General features: G+C 41.1%; 1 protein-coding gene across 9 annotated transcripts in view; it reads right to left on the bottom strand.

The window, feature by feature from the left end:
- ppip5k1b (diphosphoinositol pentakisphosphate kinase 1b) overlaps window positions 1–17,742 on the bottom strand; it is a 48,159-nt gene that overhangs the window by 3,642 nt on the left and 26,775 nt on the right. For 2 of the 9 annotated variants that reach the window (XM_063902253.1, XM_063902278.1), the window contains 10 exons: window positions 17,459–17,586; window positions 17,063–17,177; window positions 15,730–15,843; window positions 15,504–15,620; window positions 14,429–14,569; window positions 13,589–13,700; window positions 10,562–10,705; window positions 8,062–8,124; window positions 789–926; window positions 109–222 (listed from right to left, as the gene is read on the bottom strand). In XM_063902253.1, the coding sequence (XP_063758323.1) occupies window positions 109–222; window positions 789–926; window positions 8,062–8,124; window positions 10,562–10,705; window positions 13,589–13,700; window positions 14,429–14,569; window positions 15,504–15,620; window positions 15,730–15,843; window positions 17,063–17,177; window positions 17,459–17,586 (1,186 nt within the window). Of the gene's footprint in view, window positions 1–108; window positions 223–788; window positions 927–4,953; window positions 5,128–8,061; window positions 8,125–10,561; window positions 10,706–13,588; window positions 13,701–14,428; window positions 14,570–15,503; window positions 15,621–15,729; window positions 15,844–17,062; window positions 17,178–17,458; window positions 17,587–17,742 lie in introns of all 9 variants that reach the window. The other 7 variants (XM_063902261.1, XM_063902316.1, XM_063902245.1 and 4 more) reach the window with 6 other exon arrangements.

Raw genomic sequence — 17,742 nt, 5'->3', positions numbered from 1 at the left:
ACTGTTTTGTGTGCCATATTGTTTGTATGGATTGAAAATCCTCCCATCAGAGGAGATGAAAGTGGCTCTACTTGTTGCATAATGCCATTTAATGATCAAAGCACTCACGCCACAGCGGCTGGCTCGGCGGCCGCAGAGATGTCTCTGATCCGGAGGAGGAGAGCTGCGGCTGAGGGCTGTAGAGCGACGTCTGGCTCTGAGAGTCAAACAGGCAGGAGAGTGCTGAGCCGAGACAGAAAGAAAAAAAAACACTAAGGTCAGATTGTAAATGTCAGCTGAAAACACATTTTATTCAACAGATCAACAGAGCAGAGTTTCCACATTTTCTGAGTTGTGTACAGTGGTTGAACTCCAGATAGACATTCTTTGTATTTAAACCATTTCTTTTGTTGATTTAAACTCAAATAGTCCTTATATTTAATAATTTTCTGTGTTTTGGGTATTTAAATTAGGATCCTTAAATCCTTTATCTGTTGAAGAATGAATATGTGTGTGGAAACAATGACCAATATTTCTTCATTGTATTGTAAAATGTGGGTTCAAACAGGAAAAAAAAGGTCAGTTTATGACAGCTACAACACTGAGGCATGTGCAAAGGGAATTTGATCCCATTGACAAGCAACTAGAACTAGCAAACACCTTTACCTATAATCTACTTACGAATTTTCAGGCTTTGCAGACAATTTACATGCACTAGAACCTATATAAACACAGAACAGGAAAGGGAAAAGCCGAAAAAGCATAACAGGGACTCTTTATGTGTTCTGGTTCAGGTTCTGCAGGCCTACCTCTCATGGTCTTGGCGTGGGCCTCGCTGCTGCTCTCGCACACCGTGTTGAGGAACTCGTCGACCTGCTTCAGAGAGAGCGAGTTGTGCAGCGTCTCCAGAGGATAGATGGAGGGCACCATGGAGCAGCCTTCGAACCCTGCAGCGGGAGACAGAAACACAGTCGGTCGAACCACTGCTCCAGCCACGGAGGAGGAGGAGGAGGAGGAGGAGGAGGAGGAGGAGGAGGAGGAGTGACACTACAGCTCTCTGTGCATGTTGTTTGTCTGCTTATTCTCTCAATGCTATACCGTGACAAGCAGTCCCACAATTAGGCATCCATTTTTAATTGTTAACCAGCCACACAGACTTTCTTTTAAATGCTTCTGTAAGTTCTAAGATGTGTGGATCCTACGAGCGTTGCTACAGTTTACCTTCTGTTGCAATGCACAAACTTATCCAACAGAATTCATGTAATCAAACATTACCGTTAATATCGCTGGTTTTAATTCCTATATTGATTAGTTTTATGTAATTATCATAGCAGGACGTGCTGATAATTTGGGGAAATGCCACATATTAGAGGATGTGGATCAATCCACTCTCAAACCACCACTAATTTACAGAAAAAAGCTGCAGAAAAAATGAGTTAAACTGATTTTACCAGATATTTTAAATTATGTTTTGGGGGTTTTATTATTTTAATGTATACGTTTTATTTTTTCATTTTAATTTTTAGATTTTTCCAGAAAGTGCTTAATACATAAATATATACATTTCTATTATTATTGTTTTTATAAATGTGTTGCAATTGTATATATATTTTAATTAGTGGTTTGAAAGTGAAGTGATACAAGCCTTGAATCTAAAACAGGTAGATCAGGGGTGTCCGCACTACGGCCCGGGGGCCATTTTGAATCGGCCCTCTGCAAATGCTAAAAGTATAATGGAATATGGCCCACAAATTAAACTTTTGCTTGTGCTATATTGTACTTCTCAAATATATATGTTAAGATATATTAATGAGCCCAATTTTGAAATAAATTCAGTCATTTAGAATTTCAAACATTTTCTAACAAATCTTAGTTGATAAAAAGAATCCCAATAACTTATTTCTATAACAAGCTTGAAATTGAACCTTCATATTTACTTTATTATAAGCAATCTGAGGCTTCTGTTTTAAGGAATGAGCTGCCAACAAAATTAAACAGAGACGGGATGTAGGCAGTTTTTTCCTTAAACCATTTGAAAGTATTGCGCATTATTCACCTACATTTTATTTGTTTTGCTAACTTATAACTTAACTTATGAGGCAATACTCACCTCTATAAGTGGCCCAGCTCTCCGTATATCTATCTGTATGTGGCCCTTGGTGGAAAAAAGTTTTGACACCCCTGAGCTAGATGTTCAGTGTATGATTCATATTCTTGTGTTTGCAATGCAAATTGCACACATTCATTTTTTAAATACAAATCTTTTGTAGCCTTTATGTCAATTATTTCATTTCTAAAGGTTTTTTGTGCCTGGAAGTAGTCTGTATGGATATATGAAGATTGATTCATGTACTTCTTTACTCATAAAATGATGAAAGAAATGTGTATGTGCTGACAAAACACAACTTTAAAAACACAACGGTGCCATGGCAAGCTGAATTTAACACACACATCTACAGCAAAAACAATCCAGTGTCATTCAGTGCAGCCTGACAAAACACTCCATAATGAACAAAACAAAAAGAGGAATGGATGGAGGTTGAAGCAGCACATCCATATCAGCAGAGAGCATGCTGGCCGGCCTTGCATTCCTCCATGACTCATGTGATTTTTCATTTGCAATCCCCTAAAACAACTCGTCTTACTATAAACGACACAAGAGGAACAAACTGCAGTCAGCACTTAACAGACGGGAACCGTTCGAGGCCTTGAAGGTCTAAGATGTTCCCCCTGTTGATCATTTTCACTTCCGAGTCTAGTGAAATCTCTCAAAGTTAATATTTCTTATGGGAACAATTAAATGCAGAACATGACAAGAAATGGACTTCAGCAGGGTTATTAAAATCTTGTCATGGTGGTTTTTCTGCAGCCAGTCATATTTACATAAAGACCTTTGGCCAATTATTTGATATACACCATAACACAAAGACAAACAGGAACTGAACAAGTAGAATAAATCACAGACAGCTGCTTCAACACTTGTTTTAGACTTTAATCTTTCATTAATCATGACCTTTTTATCCAAATATATTGGCCAGAACAGCTATATGTTTTAAATCACTGTTCAACATGAAAATATCTACCTGCTAAAGCTTTGATTACAGAAGAAAAATAATACCTGCTTAGCATAAATGTATACAACAAAGCCTCAAGAGGAAGTGTTTAGTGGCTCAAGATGCGTTCAGTGTATTCACACGTTAGCTCTTTAGGTCCGCTATGTGACATTTATACGTTCCTTCAATTGCTTTTTCTGTCTTTTGTCAAACACAGCTGTTGGATTGCATACAAATGACATGTATCTTCCTCTTCCTACTTTTTGGCTGCAGCCTCTCAATCTGGATATCGAATTCAGCTCACATGCCAGATGCAGAGGGAGCAGAAATAATGATGCAACACTGCACCATTCAGATAAGCATCTACAAACACAGGTGAACACAAAGAGAGGACGACAGGAGAGAGAGGAAGCCAAAGAAATATCATTCTGCCTGCAGCAAATAAAAACATCTGTTACCTATTACAGGAAGCCCTCTCTGCTTAATGCACAAGAATAATCAAGCAGCTCCATTAAAGAGACATCAACGTGCTCCAGAAACACTTCACAAAATCAGCAGTTTGAGAGAAGGCTTCAACTTAATTAGACCATTAGACGAGTCCCAACCCTTTTCCACAGACGCTCAGATATCTGCCACATGCCCGAGAAACTTAATTTGGGAGTGTTTGGGTCGTGTCCTCCCATCGAGATGGACAAACTGATGCCACTGGCAGCTGAATCTTGTCCACAAAGAGAGCTCATTATGAAACAAATGCACTCACACGATGCAGTTAGATAAGCAAAACAATTCTTTTGTCGACTGCTAATCAAGTTTCCACCCAGCATGCAGAGCGATCAGTTCTTCTTGTGCAGACTCATTCAGTATTAAGTTAAATAATATTACGCTTTGTTATATTATACTGAGGCTTTATTTAGTTCCAGAAATATCATAAATGTGTCCAATCAGGTGCTTGGAAGGACTGGGGACAAATGATGCATGAAGACACACTGAAATAAAAATAAATTCAGTTTTATCCCGCCCTTACCCTCGAGTCAAGAGGTTTGCGAGAGGCAAACATGGTTTCATCAAAGTCTTTCTTTTCTCTTCCATTAAAACTGACTATTTTTGATGACTCATCCTGAACAAGGGGGCATAGGAACCTATCAAATATAATTTTGGAAAACAAGCTAGATTATATTATTGAGTAAAAGTGCATTTGGCCAATAGATAGATAATTAAAGGGGCCCTATTATGCTACATTTCAGGTTCATATTTGTATGAAGTGCCTCTACTGGGACATGTCTCCATGCCTTAATGTTCAAAAAGCTCTTTATTTTTCTCATACTGCCTGTGCTGCACCCTCTGTCTGAAACCAAAGCCCAGTCTGCTCTGATTGGTTGGTTGGCCGGCTCTGTTGTGATTGGTCAACTGCTTAGAGATATCAAGCCTTTTAGCCTTTCACGTACAATGTGTTGGAGCGCTAGCCAATAGAAGTGCAAGTGTTACATAGTGATGTCATTATATTCCAGAAGTTAAAAAGGAGTCCCGGTCAAATTTCAATAAGCTAATCGAATCCCTCTCAAACTTAAAGCCCACCCCACCTATCCTATTTCACTGAGTAATAGGTCACATAATTGAAGATTCACTGTGTATTGTAAGAAAATGGATGATACTGCTTTTAAAAGCACGTGTTGCACCCTGTGGCAGACATGCATAATGACAAAGAAAAACAGGAACACATTTCCAGCTGAAATGGAGCAGTGCTGCAGATGTGATGAGAATAGAAAAAGAAAGGATGATGCGCGGACAGAAAGTAAAGTGAAACTGAAGCAGTGATCTGCAGATGCACTAGCATTCAAAGCGTCCCACTTGCCCCAACACTGGCCGAAGGGGACCAGAGGGAGGAACAGGAGGCGACAGGAGGTGGCCTTCTGAGGCTGACCGTGGGGGGACTCTGGGAGCTGCAGACCCGACTTCAGCCAGCTCTCCAGGAGGTGCAGGTGGTAGGGACAGTGGCGCAGGTGGTGGGCTACGGCTCCGTCTACAGCCAGAGGGGCTGACCCCCGCAGGGACGACTCGCTGGGAAGCTGGATTACAGGGAGCTGGTGTGAGGGCTCTGAAGGTTGGGGAGAGAGGAGCAGAAAGCAGGAGGAGCAGGAGGAGTGATAGTGCAACAAGGAGGCATGGAGCTAAAAGAGCAGTGTGGCTTCAGGACAAGAAATTAATTATAGAAAGTTTATTCAGTTTAATCTGTGGCTCGATACATTGAGGTATTGATCTTTTAGTTTGTACATTTCAGTTAGCTGATGCTTTCATTTAAAAAAGGACTTCAAATAAGTCTAATAAACCACTGAAGTAGACACACTATTTCTAAGCTCAATGGTATGACTCATCCACAAACAAGCTACTGACATAAAACCCACAATTTCTATTTCAAAACACACTAAAGCTACCCGAGGTCAATAAAAAACAGCAGCAGTTAAAAGTCAATAATGTATTCATGATCCACATACTCCTAGGTTTAGAAAAGGAATCAAAGACAAGACATAAAAGCCACAGATCTACTTCAGAAAACATGTGAACCAGAGGCACCTAGAGTCATCAATAACACTGTTCAAACACCAAAATCCAACACGTATTGCATAGAAAACTGTGATTTTCCAGGGCTGTTTTTTTTTCTCTGTGTATAAAGTTGAACACAAGACTGCTGTGCCAAATAAAAAGTGTGTGTATGAGATTAAGATTCATGCCATCAAACCATGCCTTTCTGACAAAGCTTGACTACGATGAGAATTGGGCAACTTCCCTGAAGACCGACACTCTCTCCAGAAGCTCGAGGTTTCTCATGTCATCTTGTCAACTTCATATCAGATTTCCAAACCGCAGCGACTCCTGTCACTCTGCATCAACAAATCAGATGCTCCTGATGCCTTACATATACGTGCTTTCTCCAGCTGAAGCACAGACAGCACTTATCAGGCTGCCAAACACATGCTGGGATTTTTCTGAGCCACTGATTTAAATCGTTAATGTCATTCAGTCGTATGAAAACATCCTAATGGGACGAGCATCTTTGCCCCTTTTCAGTCTATAAAAGCAGGCGGGATGATCGTCTTATTCACAGTGGTGGCACGAAACAGCCCTAAAACTCATCTCGCAAAAGTAATAAGAGAATTTCATCATGCTGAAGCTTTGACGAAATCAAAAACAGGAGTAACTCATTAAATCCCAACGTCTGCTATTTCCAAAGGGAGGCTTTGTGTCTGGCTACTGTGCTATTCTCCAGGGACAGATACATGAAACTGAATCAAAGAGACCGAAGACAGAACAACCTTTTACTAACTCGACAGTGTTAGAGATAAAGTGTGGAGCACTCAAATGAAGCTGTCGGTAATGCTAACCCTTTCTACCTTACATAGAGCGGTTAGCATCAAGTATCATCAGTTATCGCATCAACAAACACGACATTCAGTGGGACTTTAAAGAACAAAAAAAACGACTTGTGAATTTATAGATCTGATCTTTTTTTTCACTATCAAAATTCAGATTTGATTGATTTACTGGTTTAATTCTGAATAAAGTCATAAAAGAAATGTTCCTCTGGTCAGATCTAAAGAAAGAAAAAGCCCATGTTGCCCTTATCCATTTCTGTGTATTATAATTTTGCAGCTAAAGAGTATATTCAATAATAGTTCATTGATTTATGGCCTCTCGCATAGCTGAAAAAACCCAATTTCCAAGGACAGAATCAAAGATGATGACTTGGTTTTGTTCATATATCCATTTCTAACGGTATAAAACAGATGAAAAGCAGCAAAGGCTCACACTGGAGCAGCTGAACTACATGTGTTGTAGATTGTCTAATCACTTCATAGTTTTAGCTTTATCAAACTTTCTCAGAATCTACAAAAGTAAGAGTTGCTTGGAGCCACAGGCGTCATTTATACTCATCTTGTCCCCACCAATTTGCATTAGGATTACTTGTTAAAACTGTTCTGAAATAGCGTGCACAAAGAATTGTACACTTTCACAAAGGTTTAATTGCACAACAGAACATGTGCAATCTCGAGGACTGTTCACACTTTCTGGGTGTAATTCTGGTACCCAAGTATTGCAATTTGGACCTGCGACACTACGTTTAATATTAGTATTCTTCACAAAGAGAAAAGTAAAGCAATTGTTGCTCCCACTTTGCAGCAGTGTAGCATAGTTACTGCACTATAAAAAGTATGGCATGCATTGTTTGTGGAGGCTTAGCAGTAGTGTTTGTTTTTATTTTATCTGCAAACTGTCCCCCACCACAAAAAACTGTCAAATAAAAACAGTTTTTGGTCCAAAGTGACGATTGAATCCAGCAAAACACACCGTCTCTTTGTGAGTCGCTTTGTGCTCATACAGTATGTAGGGTGTGGATGAAATGATGCAGCACATGAATGAAAAAACCAAATCAAACACAAACACGCCTTTGTTGTTTTATCAGATGTTGTGGTGAGCTCCTCATTCAGGTGGTTGGAAAGTGACTCCTAAGAGTAACCTTGCTGCAGGGTGTGTCGGTGCATAATGACTTCACTGCTGAGTGTGTTTACATGCGAGTACAATACCGACCACATCAATCAGTGATGCTGTCAGAGGATCTGTGTCTTTCATTGCCCAAACAAATAAATTAAAAGAATCAATGGAGATGAGATATATTTAGGATGTGTGCACGGATTATCTGCACATGGAAATATATCAGAGGCAGGAGATATATTGCTCCAGTGGAGAAACAGCAGGATCACAGAGGCGATTGGAGCAGGCAGTGCAGGTGTGTTAGAGGTGAGGGCCGAAACACAACACAAGGTACAACAAACACCGAGGGCGTGTGGTGAAACAGAAACTCTTCAAAATGTCATTTTCTGAGACGTTTAATGTAATTAACGCAGCCAAACGTCAAAACCCCCAAAAAATAGAAAACACAGGAAATGTTTTCCCACAAAAAAAAGGGTCATGCAAGATAACAGGAAAAACTGGAGGAGTGTCGAAAAAACACAGGAATAAAAAGCAGACATACCATTAGTCGGATGCCTGGCAAACGACACAGAAAATCTCTTTACTGGCGGCATAGAGAACAGCTCTGAGGAGATAAGAAAGGTAACTGGGATTACTGGGACTGCTGGTACCTGCGTTTGCCAGTGTTTTTTTTAACATGGGAGGAAAAAAAAGAGGAGAGAAAAACAGAATGAGAGATTTGGCCCGTCGATCCATCAGTTTCTGTCTGCCAACCAACATGCGTGAAAGTGAGGGTCATCCCTGGGTAAACAAAAGGGAGGCCATCAGAGAGAGTGAGAGGAGAGGCTGTGGAGTGGGGGGGGGGGGGGGGGACTGATGGGTGTTTGGTCTGAATAGGAAACATGCAGGAGGAATGACGCTGGACTTTAATCTAAAGGGCATTCACCTGTGACAGGAGACATTCAGCGAAACACAAACTCCTTTACCTTCCCGTCCTGGGCTGCTGACTAGTGCGATGTTTGGGGAAACCCACTTTCCTTTTCTTGATAGATGCGAGGATTGATACCACTTTTATGTCTGGGTGGTAAAGATGGTACAGACGAGTTGGCTTAGTTTAATTTATACCAAACCTGTCGATGTTTTTGCCAAATCAAGTCAAAGATTCCCCGTCGTTTAGCCCTCTGGGAAGTGGTGCAGGCATACTGTAGGTCCTCACACCCGGCAATGAGTCAGCATTTTTCAATTAGTTTTTGGTTAGATTCCCGAAAAGGCTTGTGGTTGATGCAAGATTACTGTATGAGATTTTCACATTTTGTTATACATCATAAAATAAGTTAGCATGTCTGAAGCTTTTAACTAACCTGTGGCTAATTGAAGACGACTAAAAGTCATCACAAGTCTTCATGCAACCGTCATGAAGTCTCTTTATCACGCTAGCTATCTAATTCTGGCAATTGCATTTCGTTTTCACCAGTTCCTTAATTGTGTAGAGATAGAAATTAAACACGGAAAATGGTCGTGGGCCGGATTCGAACCCAAGTCCTTCTCCAGTACCCATTGAGCTATAAGCTTGAATTAAGGTTTCAACTCCATTTTTTATAATGGACATTATCCTGCTGAACAGATCATTTTAGTCTTTTATTTTTGAATGGTAAAGATTTTTCTGGAATATTCCAAAATCTACTGGAAAATTCCCTTGCTATAGGTAAAGGAACCTTGCTAACTTCCGAGTCTGCCTATATGTCATTATGTTTCATCAGCTATTATCTGCCCACCTGTTGGTGGCCGTATACAGCAGGTTTTTAACTGCTGCCTGCGACGGCCAAAACAGATGCTATGAGAGCAATGAGAGAGAACTAAAACGTTTATACGTCTTTATGCTTGAAATCATTCAGAAGAAGCCCTGACGAGTGGTGAAGGGGTTTTTGAACTCACCTTTTTAGTCTGTTTGGGTACAAAGGACGATAAAGACTGCTCTAAAGTGCACTCATCAGCAACACCGGAGGCCATCTAAAGGTCTGAGTTCAAACCAGATCACTTACTTTCACATTTCCCGTAAAGCGAGCATAATGTTGTTGTGCAGCAGCCCTCGCTTCCCTGAAATGAGCCGCGCTGACGTCAGTCTAAACCCTCACCTGCCTCTCAGAGAGCCTGATGTGAAAGAGACGAGAGGAAAGCATCTGTTTTGAACCTGGTGGTGTGCAGCCTCGCAGTTAGAGTGACACCCGGTGGAAAAATAGAGTGACTCATATTTGATGTGTTTAAAACCCGCAGCTGGGGAAAAAAACACTGCTCGTTTATGCTTCAAAATGATCTGCTAATGAACTTATCTGCTGCTGATTTAACCTCAGGATGTGTGAGATTCATTTTGGAAGGTACTACAAGCAGCTGTGACCATGAGAAGGAGATCCAATCCATGTGTTTGCGATAGTTAAAGCTGCTGTAAGGACCCCCGGTGGCTGTAAAAACATCTTGCTTTTACTCATGAGACTGAGGGAACAGGGAATGGAGGCGACTGGGGATTATTTAAAGGTGGATTATTGGGTCGGTTCCAAATAACAGGCTGAGTTTCTTAACGTAAGGATTACCTAAAACTGTAATTAATCCCGGACTTGTGGCTTCCAGACACAAAAACTGCTTTACAGTGGATTATGAAATGGAATTACCATGGTGGGAATGTGGTAGTACGCACTGCAAAACAACATGCACAGAGAGAGAGAACATTTCAAAACACTCAAACCCAAGTGGACGGTGGGGGCGGGTGGGGAGTGGGATCAGGGAGCGGACATGGACGGTCCGATCCTCAGCCGATCACTCTGCTGTCAGATCAGTGCCCTCATCATGCCACTGGGAAGCAAAATCACTCCAGAAATGTGATGCAACAGGTTGAAATTGTTGGGTTGCAAGAAGCTTTAAATCAATATATTAAACAAAGAATATCCCAGTGTGAAATCTCGAGGGGTGAAAAAAAAAAGATTTGGGGCAAGCCAAAAAGAGTTTGGAGACCGTCTCAAAGAGAAAAGAGAGCCGCCTCATGGAGGAGGACGAAGGTGAAAACATACCAAACACGCCGATGGGCAGGCTGCCGGGGGACAGAGGAGGTTTTCGGTGGAGGAGGTGGTGCGTGCGGACATAGTCCCGCAGGTTGGGGGCGCTACAGGACACCCCGAGGGCCGAGGCACTGAAGAGGCCGGAGCAGAGCGAGCCTGTGAGGAGGAGCCGGGGGAGGAGGGAGGGGTGCAGGGTTAGTTAACATCACACACCATGCCATTATTCGATAACACACATGTTGGCATTAGTGTGTGTACAGTTCAAAGGATGTGCACTGAAGCATCCTCTAGAGTGGCAACAGACATTCTTTTTATCTCACCTCAAGAGTTTTATTTTGGGTTGTGAGTAAAAACAAATTCTGAAAAAGACTAAGGATTTTTATTTATTTCCTATTATTATTATTATTTTAAATCAGATCAGATTTAAGCCCGAAAGCATGAAGAAATAAATCTGCTTCTGGTCAGATCTGAAGAAAAAAAATGCTTTACTTCAGTTGAGTATTATATTTTTCTCTCTCTTCTATTACACTACATCCAAGAGAGAAACCTTGTACTTACATCTGCACTTGTTTCTCTTAAAACGAAAAACATGATGTGTATATAAATATATATCCTACTAGTCTCAGTAGTACAACCAATATACAAACTGTTGCTCCAAATTTCCAATACTAGTACAATGTGTTCATTTTAAGAACAGTTTGCTGATTTTACTTCTTCATTTTTACTTGAAATGCAGTAAAAATATATTACTTATTATTATTTAATAATTTAGTTTTTGGGAGAAGGGATGTGATTAAATAACCTCTTATTCCCAAACCTTTTCAGATGTGTAATCAGGTAGATCAATTGTTTATAGATAATTAGTAAGTTAATTATATCTTTTGTTTATTCATTTGACACTGCTTGAGTTTGTACAGATTCATAATTCTCCCTGTTTCATTTCATCATTATTATTATTTATTTTGTATTATTGTTTTACACGTTCGACACAAATCAAATCAAATCAAAAATGAAATATTTATAAATGGAATTAATAATACTTTTTACTTAATTAAATAATCTGAGTACTTTATCCACGACTGGTCCTGTGTTTCTGGTTTGCTCAGAGGAGAAACAGAATGCAATCAAGGAAGCACCAACAATAATACCACTTGGAAAAGCTTGAGTGGTCCTCTGTTGCCACTAACTGATATTGTTGTGTTGTAAAAAGTGCCACCACTTCTATACATCTAAACTAAAATGATTCATAACCAATCAGAGACAAAGCTGCTGTTTGTTCCTGGAAAAGATGACATGCAAACTACAAGGTTTCCACAACAGTGACCACATCTGTCGGACCTTTGCATGTTCATGTACGAGTGATTAGGAGTAAACAAAGTCAGGAGAGAGTGAACAAGGGAAAACAGAGCATGTGTGTTTTGTATGCAAAGAGAAGCATAGGCGTGACAAACGTGAAAATGGGATTGTTTCAGACCCCCCGCTGTGCACAAACCTCTGAAGTCAAACAGCAGTTAGAATCAATATGGAGTTAATCGACCACACAGACTAGGAAATATCATCCCTATCTCGTCCCTTTGTTCTATAAGCAGTATGAAGGTATTTAACGCAGCTCCCTAACAGAGGTCGTCGCTGACACCTGCAGCTGTCGTCAGTGACCTATGCACAGTCAGCGGCGTTGGTGTGTGTGTGTGTGTGTGTGTGTGTGTGTGTGTGTGTGTGTGTGTGTGTGTGTGTGTTGAACAGGGAGGCATCACTCAGCAGCCTCACACTCACTACACATTAGCCACTGACAGTCTGCTCTCAGGATAGACTTCACTCTCCTCTGATGTCACGGCTCATTTAGACGTGGGATCATTTTGCACTGAGTGACAGGATAAGCACCTTGTCCGCTTGATGTTTGCGATTGAATGTGATTGCATCGGAGTTTATTTACTAAACATTGGAGATGTGAGAACAAAAAGCTATTAGCTAATTGAGATTCAAATGTTCAATACTCCCCTCGAAGCAGAAAGGACAGAAATAGTTTCCTCACAGTGACTCCCTGTTCTCACACTCACATTTTTCTCCACACGTCTTGATTTAGATGATGTGCTCTCATGCTTGTGTAAGAGTCACCACAGTGTTAGCAGGCTGCTGGAGTTAACATGCCCTTGGAAAGTGTTCACACAGCAAAACAAGAGTCCTTAAAGGGAGCTTAAGTTAGTTGGGAGGTTAAATCAGATTCAGGGACCCAGAGAGGCACTTTAAAAGAACATCTGAACCCATTTTACTTCATTTTAAACACATGTAGCTTTACAGGGCTATGGAGAAGGAGCATAGACGCTATTTGGTGCAATATAGGGCATATCTTAAGGGGAATATGTATCCTTGTTAAGGTTTAAATAGCAATAAACACTTAGTAGACCGCAGGGTAGTGAGGCTGTGTTACCTCCTATATATGGATAGTGATTTTAATTACTATACAATCTTAGAGTCTAATTGTTTGATCCTTAGACTGAACATACTTAGGGGATAGAAACACCCTCAGTATGCCCCCTTATGTTCTCACTTAATGTGAGCAGTGATATCGGTCTGTCTTTGAACGCTACGCGACAGCAGAGACCCAGCAGTTGGCTGTGAACGCAGCTCCCTCCGCCGACCTCTCGCCTACATAGTTGGGAGTCTGATCCTGTTTGTCCGCAGTTATGCTAAGCCCGGGTGAAAGCTATGTGACCGTCGGGGGAAAAAAGAAAAAAAGTGACAGACAAGGAGGGGTGTTATGGACGGAAAAGAGGGAAAGAGATAAACAGACACTGAGAGATTTGGAAAGGTGGGAGGGTGAGGTAGATGTGATGAAGAGAGGATCAGTGAAGACAGCTGGAGATAAAATGCGCTGTAAGGTCAGTGTGTCTTTTTCCCCACACACACAGACACACAGACACAGACACAGACACAGACACACACACACACACACACACACACACACACACACACACACACACACACACACACACACACACACACACACACACACACACACACACACGAAGAGTTGCCCACCTAAGCCACTGGCTGGTTTGATCTCAGGAGACTGCCGTGAACACGATGAAGGGAAGAGGCGGTGAGACGTGCTGCCTTTGGAGGACTGGCTGGGAGAGGTTTCAGAGAGGACCTGAGGAGGAAAGACCAGGGGTAAACTGAGAGAGCTGCTGCAGAAAATCAAGGACATAAAAACCTTTAACCCTTCTTCTGTAGCGCAATGCATTCACCTCAGAAATAAAATATTAGCCCTACTTTATGATTGTTGTCACTGAATTTTTAGGAAGTTATCATGGAAAAAGATATTGAGCCAACAAAAACTTTGCAATCCAGACAGAAGCTGAGATTTTCTTCAGAGTTTGATTTCTTGGAAACAGACCTGTTCTGTTGAATCAAGCTTTATTTTAGTATTGGTTTGAAAAATTAGGAGATATTCCTCATATTTTCAGACGTAAAACCCATTCTGAGCTGCTGAATGTTAATAGTTTCTCCAGGTTTGTTTAAAAAGAAATGGCATCATTCCAAAGTTTAGGGGATGCATCGGAAATAAAATCAGGAAATTAGGTCCAGTTGCACTCATGGAATCTATAGGTTTCTCAGAGCTGGATTAAATATTCCAAATAATCACGCTCTTTAGTAAATAAAAGCTTCTCTTCATTTTGTTTTATCTCATAATAATGTTACTCGATCTCCTGAGTTAACAGTCTCCTTAAATGCCTTGCACTTTAGCACAAGAAACGAACAAAAAAACTGCTCAACTAAATACAAACTACAACTACTAAGTGGGAAATTAAAAACCAAACACCTAGGCTGGTGGCATCACTATCAGCAGTACATCTGAAACACTACGGGGTCCGGTACCTCCATGGAGCCCGTCTTGCGGTTGCGGATCATAGGCGACTTCCGCTGGATGTTGATTGGATCGGAGAGAGGAAGTGCCTGGTCCAGCTGATCCTGGGAGAGATCCTCCAGACTCCCCTGATTGGGCTTTTTATCTTGGTTCTAATGATCAGAGAACATGAGAAGGAAATGACGTATAACTGATATTCTTATCTATTAAACAACATGCAAACGACTGAGCTGTCTGACATTACACTCTGAATTAAACACAACATTAACTCATTTATAACAAAAACCACATCCCACTTATAATCCCGTAAGCAAGCAAATGATTATGAGCTCATTTGAATGCAACGATTTGTTTTCATCCCAATTTCTTCACTGTATGCAACATGTACTGTGCAAAGGAAGCCTTTGTGTACAGGAGAAACGTGGGCTTCTGTGTGTCTGTGAGTTATTGTTACAGGGTTAAACACGAGAACGTTTCACACAGAGGTCACTGCAATGTACCGGCCTGCATACCAGTGTGGCAGAACATACGCATTTCATTACGCATGACGAATGCATGTTATGACACACACAAGAAGCACTGAGCAATATGTCCCCTGCAGACAGAGGTGGATGTAATGTTTGTAGCGTGCAACGTCTTTGTATATTTGAATGCATTTCCAAAAATAAGTTGTCTAAAGGTTTGTCACTCAGTTTTATAAATGACTTAAGTTTAACTTCATAATAAAAAGGCATAAAATCTCTACATGTAATAATGTTGCAGACCATTTTGTGCACAGGTAAGCAACGAGAAGTTTCTCTAAACTCTCCACTGGTGGCAATTTACACTTAATCAACCCTGGAGGAGATGCATTTAATTGTATACGACCACACACACATTAAAAGTAGTGGAAAGGCGGCTAGCTCAAATTATAGAGATGAGATCTTCTGCAAGGTCATCTAGTTCTGATATGAAAAAGTTGTAAATGCTGCATCAGGACTTTCTACTACAAGTGATTTGTTCTTTCAGGATGTATTTCATGGTGTTTAGATTGGTAATTAAGGGCCACTTAATATGTATAACTTTGAAAAAGACACACACACACACCTCAGAGGAGGCTGGGCGGAAGCCGAAACCAAGAGGAACGTTCTCCTCATCCTCACAGCCTTTGACTCCTGGACTGAAGTGAATCTCGACGTGGAAACGCTCCTCTGAGGAAGGGTCCTGCTCACAACACAGACACAAAGACATGACGAAATCCAAACAGAAGAGTAGTGCAAATGCTGGGGAAATGAAATGATAGGGAGAGTTTTCCGGCTCTCTGCAGGCGGACCTTGTTGTTGTCTTCGTACAGCATGATGACGATCTGCGTCATGTAGTTGAGTTCAGTCACGGCACTCAGGTAGTCCATCGCCTGCTTCCACTGCTGGTCCTTTTCATCCTGGCACTCAAACAGAAACACAAAGACTGTGAACACCTGCCACCATCACAAGAGACGTACAGTAAGAACAAGACCGAACATCAATATCAAATAGAACATAAAATCACACCACGATGACACACAAGGCGTTTGAGACACTGTTCTTACATCACTGACCTAATAATGTGCATACCTTCTATAATGATTAAAGACGAAGGAGTCCTTAGGGCTACGCAGTTTAGCACTATCGATATTATGCAATAAATGCCCTTGGATATAAACACATCATGATCAAGCAAATGTATGAATAAATGATACAAACTCTCACAAATTAGAACACACATAATGCCAAATCATTGTGAAATGACTTGGTATTATGTCCAAGCTCATTGCTTCAGAGTTAGTTGTGTACAACCAAGTAGGTGACAAAGGAAAATCCTCATAAATATGTTTCTTTGAAGCCACAAATTTAAGAAATATTTGGACAGCTATAAAGTTTGTAAGATAATATTTCAGAATTAAGTGAAAATACAACCACCAAGTTAAAAAGTGTCCATCCTTTATAGAGAGTCCCGCCCTTCTACTTTCGACCCATGGGACCTTATTTAGGAAAAAATACGTATAGTAGATCAATACTTTTTTGATCCCGTTTGAATTTTGCCATGAATTACACATATGATGTTTGTCAAGTTAAAAGATAATTTTGCAAGTCAAGAAAAAAAAAGTTTGTCTTGAAACTGTGAGGTAACACTTATTTTTGTGTGAAACCGCTCAATGAACTACATCTCTGGTCTCGCACAATACACGTCACCAACACCAAGAGCCAAAGACTGAGCGACACCTATTGCTGGTACGCCTACAACTCGGTACAAAGCACACAGGCATCTTGTTAAAGTTATCTTCATACGTCTTATATTTAGTGGGGGGGGGAAATGATGACATCAGTTATGACATCACTTAGATTTGTGGTATTTCTACTTGCGTATTTTCATAGTCTTTTTTTAGGATTGACAAACATCATATTTGTAACTCATGGCACAATTCAAACGGGATCAGAAAATAATTTCTCTCTCGCCACTGACAACAATACATATTTTTCCCGAAATAAGGTCCCATGGTGGTCCGCCGGAAAGGGAGGGACTCAACACAAGGCTCTCTATAGGCATCAACCTGCTTGCATCCTATTCTAGATCCTCCTCTATTACCTACTACTTTAAACTAAATAGTCGGGGGTAATCGGACATACATCCAGCAGCCCTCCGTAGCGGAACACGCTGAGCAGGGAGTGCACGTGGCTCTCGCTGGTGAAGTACAGGCGTGTGCGCACGTGGCGACCCGGAGACATCACGCCACGGGAATACCTGAGCACCAGAAATGAGACTCAGTCAACACAGCACCAGTGAGCTCACACACACACACACACACACACACACACACACACACACACACACACACACACACACACACACACACACACACACACACACACACACACACACACACACACACACACACACACACACACACACACACACACACACACACACACACACACACACACACACACACACACACACACACACACAGTCTATATACATGTACACATGTTTGTGTGCGCCTCAGTGGAGGTGTGTGTTCTCACAGAGGGTGCAGCTTGTTGACGGCCTCGTCCTCGTGCGTCCTCTGCAGGTCCAGCTGGATCTTCTTCATCAGAGGAACGCAGTAAGCCTGAGCGATGTCCAGTTTCTCCGCCTTGCTGATGCCGTACTCCTGATAGGGATGAAAGAAAAAAAGCATTTAAACACTTTAATCCACTTTCTTAAAACCTGATTCGTCATTTTTATGAGCAAATGCAGTCTTAACTCGTCTAATTTTAGAGCAGAAAGCAAGGAAGTGACACATTTATGCATAACAACTAATGTATGC

The sequence above is a fragment of the Eleginops maclovinus genome, chromosome 2 (assembly GCF_036324505.1).
Source record: "Eleginops maclovinus isolate JMC-PN-2008 ecotype Puerto Natales chromosome 2, JC_Emac_rtc_rv5, whole genome shotgun sequence".
Taxonomy (NCBI): domain Eukaryota; kingdom Metazoa; phylum Chordata; class Actinopteri; order Perciformes; family Eleginopidae; genus Eleginops; species Eleginops maclovinus.
The sequence above is the reverse complement of the archived record's forward strand: the minus strand, read 5'-3'. Positions and strand labels throughout refer to the sequence as shown.